Source organism: Cyprinodon variegatus, unplaced genomic scaffold (assembly GCF_000732505.1).
Source record: "Cyprinodon variegatus isolate N-32 unplaced genomic scaffold, C_variegatus-1.0 Scaffold49, whole genome shotgun sequence".
Lineage (NCBI taxonomy): Eukaryota > Metazoa > Chordata > Actinopteri > Cyprinodontiformes > Cyprinodontidae > Cyprinodon > Cyprinodon variegatus.
The window spans coordinates 171,618-183,932 of record NW_015150502.1 but is presented as its reverse complement, the minus strand read 5'-3'; the positions used below and the strand labels follow the sequence as shown (position 1 = coordinate 183,932).

Below are 12,315 nucleotides of genomic sequence, written 5' to 3'. Positions count from 1 at the left end.
CATATTTACTTCCATACTTGATGCGTATCAACCATTGACTTTGCATGTAAACTAGCTGCATCTGATGCCTCTGTTGCTTGTGGTGTGAACGTAGCATAAGTGGTGCACTTGCCCGCTCTGGTCCCGTACTGTTTGCTAGCCAGTTGCTAGGCTAGGTCTGCTAATGTTAATCAGGGGTAGAATATTTAAAGGACCGATTAAGAAAACAAGCACCAACATCTATGTGGCTTCTGAGCCTCTTGGCTGCTTTAGTTTGGCACCAAGTCTCTAAAGCTTGACGGATTTTCCACCTTGTTTTGTTTCTTTTATGTTTTCTTGGCTTGAACGTGAGAAATGTTACACAGAGCAGAAGCCGTTTCTCACCTTTCATATAGCTGTTACTACCTGAGCTGAATAACATGGCGTTAACCTACTGTTTCTATTGGTTCTTTTCTAATGCACTGACATCATGACCAGAAGTATATATTTATTTATTTTAGAGCCATCAAATTGATAGAACAGTGTTTATATGCTGTATATATTTTTTTCTAATAAAATTAGTACTTTTATTTTGCAGCATTTAAGTCAATCTGTTTGTACTATTTGTGACATTTTTATTTTTTGATAATAAAAAAAAAAAAAAAAAGCTGTAGCTATGACTTTTAAATAAATAATTTATTGGATTTTATAATATATTATGATTCTATGACGGAGTATTTGGGCCAGGCTGAAAAATGTATTTTTTTTTTTTTTAGATTAAAGTAATATTACAAGAATAAAGTTGTAAAGTAATAAAGTTAAAAAATAACGAGAATGAAGTCGTCATACCACAGCTCGTTTCAGAAAGAAAGCTTCGAGCTCCGACCAGCTCCACCAATCAACAACCTGAGTCCTCTTTGACCTGATTCCCAATTTGATTCTGCTGCTTAAATATTTCCTTATTTGTCAAACCGATACCAAAGTATAACTTCACATGATGCTCGAAAATCCTCATTTTAGGGAAGAAAGTGCTTTATGCTCGTAATGTTGAGTCTTGTAATTTTATGACTTGATTTTTGTGATGTTATGATTTTATTCTTGTAATGTTACAACTTTTTTCTTATAATTTTTTTTATACTGTTGTTGCGAATTTTGTTCTCGTAATTTTATTACTTTATTCTCATATTAAGACTTCTCAAAAAAAGAAAATCTGTAATCTGTCCCTAATATTCCGTCGTATGATTTTTTTACAGTTCTTTTATAATGTGATTTTATGTAACAAATTGTCCTAAAGCAATGAAATAACTATTATTCCAATGCTTTACTAATAGTCTAAGGATTATAAGTAGATTTAATGCTTCAAACAAACAACATGTTATAGTTTGATACAGATAATGTGACAGATTGCCTGCAGCTTTCAGCAGGTTATTCCACTCAGCAGCCTCTTCTCTGATTGTACAGTCAGAATATAACATTCTGTTTTTTTTTTAAGTACATGAATTGGATTTGCATTTTTTTTATCTTTAACTTGCATGTTTTATTTTGGAAATGTTCTTAATTAGTTTTAACAAACCACTCATGTCTTCTGGGAATGCAGAGCATGAAGTGTTTAACAGCTTAAAAAACCTTTTGGTTTAGAGTCGCCTTTGACTGTTACCTGAAACATAGTTTTTAAGTTTGTTGTCCTGCTTTTACCTGCATCTGTTATGCCAATGTGATGTACTTTTCTCTGATTTTTTTCTTTTCTTATGCATTGTTTAATGTACCACACTTTGAAAAATCTTTTTACTGAAATGTACAAATAAACTTGCTGCGGTTTAATAAGTTATCATTTCCATTGATTGGTAAGAATTGTCTCTTTGCCTCTTGATGTTCTGTTTGTATTTTCTTTTTTTCTCTATTAAACACTCTTAAAATAATACAAACTATTGAATTGGTGAAGTTATGATGGATTATCAGATTAACAGGTTCAGGTTCTATGAAGTAAAGGGTGAAGCAGAGGTCTCCAACTGAAGTTTTTAAGAGCTGTCCTGCATCTTTTAAGATGCGTTCACATCAAACGCCAACAAGGCGAGGGAGGCAAATTATTTACATCTTATTCCAATATAAAAGTAATAAGGAGCAAATCAATGGGCAGTAATTAAAAAAATGTTTTGTCAGATTTCAAAGCTGCAAATTGCATATAGAAAGAAGCAATAATGCCTGTAAGCATGGGGAGAAAATTTTCTCAGAGACAAAGCTATTTTATGTCATGTTAAATTATTTGGTCATAATGCTGTTTTTTTTTTTCAAAGTAGATGAGCGGTTTGTATAGCAGCTCTTACGGTAGCTTATTTGGGATGATTCAAGTACTCTCCCAGGTGGCTATAGATACATTGCAATAAGACAGGTGATATCAAATATAATCAGACCTATGTAGCATTTCTATTTGAAAATATCTACTGGACTGGATAAAAATTTCAAAAAGAAGAGACAACATATGTTGGATTAAAGTTCCAATATATCAAACATGGATTTTATTGTTATACAGTAGTAGCCATTTAAAATTTAACCACTTTCCTTGATGGGCCCTTGGCTGTTCCCCTACAATTCCTTTTTAAACATCAATCTTTGTACTAAAATGTTCTGTAATGATTTGTGGACAATAAGATCTAAAGAGAAGTGAAAGGGTGGAGTCAGAGTAAAACAAAAGGCATGCCCAGGAGAAGGCCAGTGGCTGGAAGTTGGAGGGGACACATAAAATTGGTAACAGCCAACCGATTTTACGATGTAATCTTTTAATAAGACACTAAAGACAAACACTGTTTGGGTTGTAGCCAGCTTCCTGGTTTTCTTCCATATTCTACAGAGACCTCTGCAGGCCAAATCCAGTATTATATTTACTTTGCGGTAATTTCAACACATCTTGACACAAACAGCATTCAAATTTGGTCTTCATCAAATAACCAATTTATTTTCTTATAATATCTTACTCTTCTTTCTTTAGATCTGAATCAGTTCTTATGCTAATCGTCTGTTCTGAGAGCATTGCGTAGACTCCTCCAGAACTCCGGTCTCCTCTCTTCGTCCTGAGGCCACTCCAGATAGGTTGTGGAGCTCATGAGTTTGCGAAGTTTGCAGAATCGTTTGGGTATGTCGTCTTTACTCAAGGGCTCCAGCAGGATCAAGATGGCAGCATCTCCACGAGCTTCAAACAACCAGAAGTGGGAGAAGTCCAGTTCATATCGGCACCAGTCAGACTGGATGAAGTTCTGGGAGAGGACAAAGACAGTATGATGGCTGCGCTCAATGGAACTCATGATATTGTCCATTATCCAGTGTCCGGGAAGGAAGTCCCGCTTGTGGAGACAGAGAGTCAGTGGGGATGCTAGATCTGTTGAGTCGCTGTAACAATAAAAAAATGAAGTTAGATTATTGTTCAGTTTTTGTCCATTATTCCTAATATGCTTTAAACTAAATTTCTTAAAATACGAGTATATATATCACCAAATTAACATCTTTATAGTCTTAAATGTGTTCCCTCATGACAACGCAAATCATGCCTATTTTTGTGTGGAGGATATACAAATATACCACCCAAAAAACAATGGATCAAACCTTAAAGTGATTGGGGGAGCATTTTTTTGCGTCAGCAGATTAATGTTTTTTTTTTTTTACAACCACTCTAAAACTATCAGTCGCACAAGCAATTTACTCATTTAAAAAGGGTCCAGGTTTGCACATCTATTGAGCATACACCATTGCTAAAACCCATTCAGTTAAGATGTGATGTGGCAAAGCACGGTGAAAACCAATCAGTGCTAACAAATCTATGCCAACAGATTCTTACATTCATGAACCTTACAGTTAAGGAAGCATTGCAGCAAACGAAGACGTTACCTTGGCTCCTCCAACTCAGGTACCAGAAAGTTTTCCACCCAGCTAGCATCTCTTTCACTGTAGGAAATAAAGGCATCAAAGGATACCAATGCTCCTGTCCCCTCAATTTCTCTTTGTCGCCGATGTCGCTGGTAATCTCTTTTTGCCTTGAGCCATGCCCAAGACATCTTCAGGTACCAGAAGGCATGACATCGCCAAAGTAGGACAGAAACCAGCATCCCCAAAAAAAGGGCGACCCCACAGCTGACAGACACAAACAGAACTGTGTGGCATTGGATAATAGGGAGGGTAACTCGGTCTACTGCATCTCCCTGCAGGTTAAGAGGTGAGTCACAGACATAACTTTGGTCTCCATCTGTTATCTTCACACCCCTACTTCCAGCAAGTAGCGAGCGGAGAAAGGTGACAAATCCACATGAACAGACAAACTTGTTGTGACCCGCCTCCAGGTTCTCAAGTCGTCTGTATGACTGAAGGTCCGAAAGGCTGAAGACATTGAGTGTATTTGACTGTCAAAGTATAAACGAAAGTTAGGGCAGCCTGGATAACAAAGAGGAAACAGAATATGGCATATCAGATTGCCTCTTACCTGTATTTTAAGTGTTTGCAGATTGGGGTAGTACCCCCCTGCTGGTAACCTCAGGAACTTGTTTCCAGAGAGGTGAAGCTCTCTCAGAATTGGCAGTTCCAGCACAAATTCTTTCAGGTTATTATAGCTCATGTCCAACACCTTTAAACGAGTAAGTATGAAATAAAGACAATGTATATTTCCAATAGGGCAGTTTACTTTCCTTGATCAAGTCTCTTTACCTCCAGAGACTTTGGCAGACAGGGTGTGATGGTGGTTAGCTTAGCCCTAGAGATGTTGATGTATCTAAGGGAGGCTGGCCAAGAACAACTAGGGGGCATCGAGCTGTAGCTGGTTCTGCTAATGTCCAGGTGGGTTAGTTTGGTGAGCTTGGTGACCAAACGGCTCATTGTTGACAAAGACTGGGCACAAGTAGACACATTTTCAAGGGTGCGCACTTTTACACAATTTTACAGAAAGTTTTAATTGAATTTAATGCTGATACCTTTAGAGGGTTCCCACTAATATTTAAAACTCTGAGCTCCTCGAGTGTTTCTTCGTTGCCACACAGCATGTAAGAAATAGTCAGGTCGGTCAGCAGGTTGTCAGACACATCTAAGTATTGCACGTTGACCATCATTTTTGTTAGATAACAGGACAGCAGGAACATCTGAGGGTAAAAATTGATAATACTGTGTGATTTGAGTAAAACATCTTGACATTCTTACATACAATTAATAAAAAAAGAAATCTATGAATAACAATCAATTAATAAAAAGGTTTAATGATCTAAGAGCATGTGTGCTCAACATTGTAGATTTTTTAATAGGACTCTATTAGGATCTTACATCCTACCATTTTCAATAGTATGACTTGCCAATATCTGTCAAATTGTTAATCTTGTTCTGCACATTTCAGATTTTGTTGACATCTCTTGTCTAGAGCATCTTAAAGGTGAGTGGCAGCCTAGTGGTTAGGGCATAGGGCTTTGAATCCTGAGGTTGTGAGTTCAATCCCCCACTCCACTCTGGCTTGCTGAGCAAGACCCTTAATCCCACATTGCTCCCTGGGTGCTGCAAATTGCAGCCCACTGCCCCCCAAGGGGATGGGTTAAATGCAGAGAATTAATTTTGTTGCTCTGTACTTGTGACAGTGGAATGACAATAAAATGTAATTATTATTAAATAATTTAGCCGCATATTTTGGTCAGTTAGGTCATTCTCTCAGGAAGTCATTGTTTTGTTAATGACTTAAATGCCTGTGCTCTTTTAGTCTGTTAGCAGTCAGTGATGTCATAAAATAACAATTTCTTTCATTAAAGAAGATTTTAGATTTAAACTGTCTGGAAAAATACATTTTTCGTATTTTCCATTTACAGTAAGTCAAGTTCATGATGCTGCAACCTCTTTCTCTGTCATGGTTTTTTTAGTGTTTCTTGCCTTCAGTATTTTTGGTTCAGTATTTTTGGTTGGTTGTCTGTCGTCTTCTTTTTGCTGTTGTTCTGCAGTCTGCTTTCTCTCTCTATTGTCTCATACAGGTGTGAAAGAGGAGTTCTAGGAGTTATTGTATATCTACTGTGTTGTCTTTTTTGCCTTTTATTTTATTTTTTCTCTTTTCATAAACTCTTTTCTGACTCTGTTTCTCCCGACTCTCTTCTAGAATCTCTTACTCTCTCCCCTTAGTTCTTATCCCCTTTCTTTCTCACCTCTATTTCTATCTCCTTGTCAGTTTCACTACCCAAATAATTTTCAGTTAAGTTTCATATACAAGTACTAAGCGTAACCATATGGCAACAGTCATTATGGTTGCCTGTGAAAGCAAAGCTGTTGGCCAATCATCTAGCTCTGGGACATCTATTCCCAAAGCCACACTGGCAAAACAGGACACAAAAGAGTAAACCTCTGCAGCAGATTTGTTTTCAACTATAAAAGGAATAAAAGTATGTTCAGTTTTTATATCTGCGGAAGGTGGATACTTAAAATAAGGAATACATTTTAATCTAGGAATTATTACATGATATGAATTTCAACTTTACTCATTTTTAGTGACGTATTATTTCAAAGGGATATATGAAACATAAAACCATTCAAAACTGAGCCAGAGCAACCGTATTGCAGCTCTTCATGAGAAATGTTTATATTTTTCAGTTTTAGCAAAATGTGGGAGGAGCTAACATTTTTCCTACATGAAAAATCTCGTTTTCAGTTCCTGCATTTGTGTGAAAAAATTGCAATGCTTTGCTTTGTGCTTCTTTAAAAAGGCGTAAAGACATTTTATCAAACTAGAAAAAAATTTTTTAACAAGAAATGTATCGAGCATAAATGCTTTTTGGATAAAATTACATGATTACTAACTTTCTGAATGAAATTTAAGAATTCAAACTACAGCATGAACCAAGCTGACCTAAGTTTATTGACTCAAATTACCTATTATGAAGAAAGAGTTTTATTAGTTTGATTCCCACCTTTGAGTTTATGATGGACAGCTTCCTCTGGTTCTGCAACAGAAACTGCACCTCTGAAGTCATTGCAAACTTTAAAATGTCTAAAATTGTGACATCGCTGACAAAGAACTCGTCCATGTTCCTGAGTTCTGTCCGATTAGCGCGTACCCACCTAAGACAATAACAGGACAGGTATTAAATGCCAAATACTTAGATTTGAACAAACAATAAAGCCCAAAATTGTTCATACCCACATACTAGATTTATACTGAAAATATTCTATTTTTTATTAAAAAAATCTATTTTACAAGAATAGTTTAATTAACTGGAATTAATAACAATTTTTGAACGTCACCTATCAGAGTTCATGCTTGAATAATGGATGGATGGATTAATAGATATTGGCTAAAACATCTGGGATGTGGTGCATAGCATATTCCGATACATTGGTTACTCACCTGCCCTCGCCTGTGAGAGTCAGACCCACAATCTTTAGGGATCGCAGCGGGACTCCATCAATCAGTGTCAGCAAAGAGACAGTTGCTTCATCAGACAGTGAAAAGTTACGGAGAGACAGATCTCTAAAGTGACAAACCACAGGAGAATCATTCACTGGTTTCTCTATTTTTTTCTCCATTTTAGCAATAATAACAAAATTTATTTTTTGTCAAACCTGATCCTCTTAATTATCTTTCTTAAAGGCTGAGTAGACACATAATGATTCAGATGGAGGTCTACCAGAGTGAGCTTAGTCTCAGGGTAACACACGTCAAGAAGCAGAACCTCAGCTAACGTTGTGTTCGTTGAAAACGGGCCATAAAGACTCAGGGTTGCATGACCAAGAGGCCAAAGGCCTCCAAAAGTACCGGAGTCATACCTGCAAAGAACAGAGTCAAAGGAAAAATAAAGATAGAAAAATACAGCTAATAGATCAGTAGAGGTTGGTTCTTTGATTTTCAGTTGTTTCTATGAATACATTGTCAAGCATTTATTTATTGGCGTTTTGCTTAGATTCTTGTTTCCTTCTCATCTATTGTTCCTAATTAAGAGTCCAATGAGTTGACTGCTTCTTGTTTTTTCTTTACATTTGTAGATTTTGTTTAACACTGGCAACTGCTTGGACATGTACAAATGAGCTAATAGTACAGATCATAGTTCTGGTGTAGATCAGAGTTTTTATTTGTTAAGAAAATATAGATCTGGTCGAGAAAACAAAGAGCAATAGTCAGTTATCTGTACTACAGCAGTCAGAGGTCATTCATGTTGAAAGGCTTCTAACTAGAGTAAATCTTTATATTGCCTTTAGTTCTGTAACAAAATAATCTAATGAAAAACTTGGCCAAATTAACCAACTGCCAGAGAGGATTTCAGAGTGGACCAGTAGGGCACTTCTTCTTTCCATGGTTGCTACATGTTTGCTAAGGACTGCAGCATAAATACACAATGCAATTTTCTAGTTTCATTAGAAAAGCGGCTTTGATGGGGAAGTGGGTGTTACAGTGGGAATACACATTTTCCCCAGTGATGTTAGCCTTAAGTGTTTCAGTCAAGATTCTTTTCATTCTAGATCTGAGATGCATACCGCCTTTGTTTCTTTTTTCCCTCTCCCTCAAATGTGGAATTCTCAAGTAAAGGAAGCCGCTGGAGCCACAGAAAACATATTCAAAACATAAAAAAGCTGAAAAATCAACTGAAAAACACAAGTATCCCCAAAGGGTTTGGAGAATATTTAGTATAACAAGCAGTTCTGGGTGCTAAGAGCAACACTGTAGAGAAATGAGGACTGGATACCTGGCCAAGTTGTTGGCTTGCACAGTGAGCTCGTCAAGGTGGGTGACTCCTTTAAGATCCTCTCTATTCAGTTCCTTCAGATCTTGACCTCCAAACATCAGCTTTCTCAGTCTGACAAGTCCAAGGAACAATGGAGGAGAACCCAGGCAGCTGGAGGAAACCAAGGAAGATATTAATCTTCTTGATTGTGCCTTTCCAGGTATTGTGGCACAGAAAGGATTTAAATCAGGCTTCCTCAAACAGTCCTTAAAGGTCAATGTCCTGTACCTTTTAGATGTGCCTGTGCCTCAACATAGCTCAGACAAACTATCAGCTGATTAGCAGGACCCTGGAGAACTTCACTGCATGCTGAGGAGGTGTCGGTTATCTCTACCTTCCTCATACCTCAACCAAAGTAGTTGAGTTATCTTGAGCTATTTTCTATAGCTATGCTGCTATATGTTAAGGCTGCTGGAGGACAAATGGACCACTTTTCATCATTTTGTTTCATTCTATCTCTTTTCTCTCATTCTGCAGGATTTGTTAAGTTCCATCCATATTCTCTCTGCTCTCTCTGTCATAGCAGCTTTGTTCTGTTCGTTATCAGCTGTGACACCGTCTTGGATTGAAATATCAGCTGTGCTGCTGCAATCCACATCTCTGTTTATAGATGTTGGAGCTGGAAATGAGGTACTCGGATTTAGATTTAAGCATAGGGCCTTTTCCAGTCAATGGCTACTCCCTCCCCCTACCCACTATTCATTCTATTTCCGCTTGCCCACGAAGAGTAAGCCATATCAAGTACCATCTGAAACCAACTTTGGACAAGTGTGAGTGGCTTATAAGGCTCTGCACAGCAAGCTAATCATCTCTGATCTCATCCACCTGTAGGTTCTGCTTTATATTTGGTCCAGCCTAGCTATCGCGGCCAGATCATTGTTTTGTGTTTGGTTCTGTTAGTTTTGGTTATGTTCCAAGGTTCGTGTCCTGGTTCCTGGCGGCCAGTGGATTGAGAGGGTTTCATGTATGTCTTGTCCTCTGATCATGCCCTGGTCCTTCTCCTTGGAGCCCTCAGGGTTTTGGCTCGGAACACAGAGGAGGTCAGTTTTATTCCCATAAGCCTGGCTCCAAGGAGGAGACCAGTTTAAAGTCCTGCTGAATCCTGCTACGTCTTGTCTCTGTTTCCTCAACCACTGAGCCACTGTCTGTGTGGGCACGCTCCTGCTCCCGTCTGGCTCTGGACTCTGAACTTGCCTGAAAGCTCTGTGGATTCCTGGAACCCCGTTTCTGTCTGTTCCTGTGTGGATCTGAACCTTTTGTAGACCTGAGGACTCCTGGATCTAAGAACTGTCCTGTTCTGACCTGGAGCTCCATGTGGTTGCTGCTTGGATCGGGGACACCCTTGACGGCTCTGTGTTGGATCACGTTCGCCAGTCCATCGGATGGGTCCTGGCTTCCATGCAGAGAATGGACTGAACTGTTTAACCAGACAGTGTCAGTGATTGAGCGATGCCCCGCCCCCTTTTCCCAGCAGTCGTTGCAGGTCCTCAGATCCACAGCCGCCTGTTTCTGTTCTGTTATGTTCTGTTTTGTTAAACTTTCCTACTGGCTGTGTCACTTTGAATACTGGGTCTGTCTGTCCTGTTTTATTACACCAATGATCCGGGCCCATGGTAAGGTTTTGGATGTCATTATTTAAAGATACTTTTTCTACATAATGCAGACTCAAAACTGGTCGGAAATCAGATCTCCTCACCTGTATGGGTTGTTGAGCAGGTTGAGCTGCTGAAGAACCTCCAGCTTCTTAAACCACTCGTAGTTGAGAGTCTTCAGCTGATTGTCAGACAGATCCAGCTCCTCCAGGCTCCACAGAGCATCGAACGCTGATGGATGGATCACGGCTAATCTGTTACCTTCAGGATACAGACTCCTGGATTAGACATATTTCACAGGTTATTTCCATTGGGATGTATCAGATCTCATCATGGTTACCGTGGAGATCCAGAACTCTCAGTTTTGAGTGTTCCAACAGGTCGTTTTGGGTCACCAAGGTGATGTTGTTGAAGGAGAGGTCAAGGCTGAGAGCTTGGTCCGTTACCATGGGAACATGAGTGAAACCCGAGTGGGAGCAGTTACAGAATCGATAAGGGTTGCAGCGACTGCAAGGCAGCCTGCCATCGTCCCCATTTTCCATCTGACCCCAGATAGGTGAAGAGAAGAGGAGCAGCGCCAGTATCCACAGATGTTTCATACTGTTTATAAAATTAGGTATATTTTTACCTGGAAAAGGCAGAAATAGGAAATTAATTCAAAATCTTTAGCTTCTACAGATGGATTATAAAACAGAAGTGAAAATCCAGAAGCATGTGTGAGTAAATAATTTTTTGTGGGAACAATAATCTCCTTTCCACCGTCGACCCCAACTGCCTCTCACAGACACGTAGCTGTTTAAGAGGGAAGTGCTTCTGGGGTTATGGCGGTTTTTTTATGTGACTTAGGATCAAACTGCTGCAGACAAGAAAAAAAATCACTATATAACTTTTACACTTTAATCGCTGTTTATATTTAAATATTTTAATTGATAAAAACATTTTTAAAAAACCTAAATAATAATAATAATAATGAATTTTATTTGTAATGCACTTTACATTGAATTCAAATCCCAAAGTGCAACAGTTTAAAAAGGGAACATTAAAACAAAGGTTAAAAGACCATAATATTAAAACAGAGTAAAAGACAATTATTAAAATCAATACATTTGAAGGCATACGTAGCCTTTTATAAAATCTAAAAATCAGCAATAGAGAAATGGCACACCATATAACCTTTTATGTCAGCAAATTGACAAAGACTGCTGGATATTTATTACAGCATGTTCTTAATAAAACTGAGGAAAGTATGATTGCTTCTGATCTAAGACTGTGAGCCAGATGATTGAGAATTTGCACATTAAATAATAATAATGTTTTAAAACAGCATCTATGGAGAGAAAAGCAATAAGCTGTGAAATCTGTGAAAGCTTTTTGGAAACACAAAAGAAAAAAGTCTTCATCTAATGTGAAAGCTAATTTATTTAAGTCACTGTTCTGGAAAAAGGAATACAGCTAAGAGCAGGTATAAAATAAACTGTAACAGTATTTATGTCCAAATGTCAGACTGTCTGGGTCATTTTTCTTACCTTAATATCTGCTGAGCTGAGGAGGATGAAAATGAAGTGAATAAAATGGTTTCTCCTGTCTTAGAGAGGAACTATAAGTTAAAGTGTACTCTGAAGCTGTTAAAAGAGGAAGTGAAAATACCTCAGGTCCATGCCTTATGCAGACCATGCAAATATGTCCACCTGTCTTTCTCCATTTTTTATAGTAAATATAGTAAACACATTATCTCATTCTGTTAAACTTCTAATTTGAATTTATTCAAAATAACAAATAAGCTGGGTAATGTTTTAATTGATTCACAATCAATATTAGCTTTAAAAAAGTACTTTTCAGTCAAATTTAGGCTTTGTTTTCTATTTTTCAGAGTATTTAAAATCAGCAGACATCTTGTTGTCAGTATCTGCACTTGTAGATAATCTTTTACATCTTAACACTGAGAATAGTTTCTGTTATATATAGTGTTGCGCCAATGCCAATGATGAGCATGGATTTGAAGCAATGTCCAACCATCAACCAGTTCAAAAACAAATATAAACCAA

At 37.9% G+C, this 12,315-nt stretch overlaps 1 protein-coding gene across 1 annotated transcript; it reads right to left on the bottom strand.

Moving 5' to 3' along the window:
* Window positions 1-2,963: 2,963 nt before the first annotated feature.
* tlr2 (toll-like receptor 2) lies at window positions 2,964-10,869 on the bottom strand. Its single transcript, XM_015370870.1, has 11 exons — window positions 10,611-10,869; window positions 10,375-10,531; window positions 8,640-8,789; window positions 7,522-7,725; window positions 7,307-7,429; window positions 6,870-7,020; window positions 4,911-5,075; window positions 4,648-4,827; window positions 4,427-4,567; window positions 3,838-4,346; window positions 2,964-3,342 (listed from the first exon to the last, which is right to left on the bottom strand). Exons 1-11 carry the CDS (start codon window positions 10,867-10,869, stop codon window positions 2,964-2,966), a joined length of 2,418 nt encoding a protein of 805 aa, XP_015226356.1.
* Window positions 10,870-12,315: the final 1,446 nt, after the last annotated feature.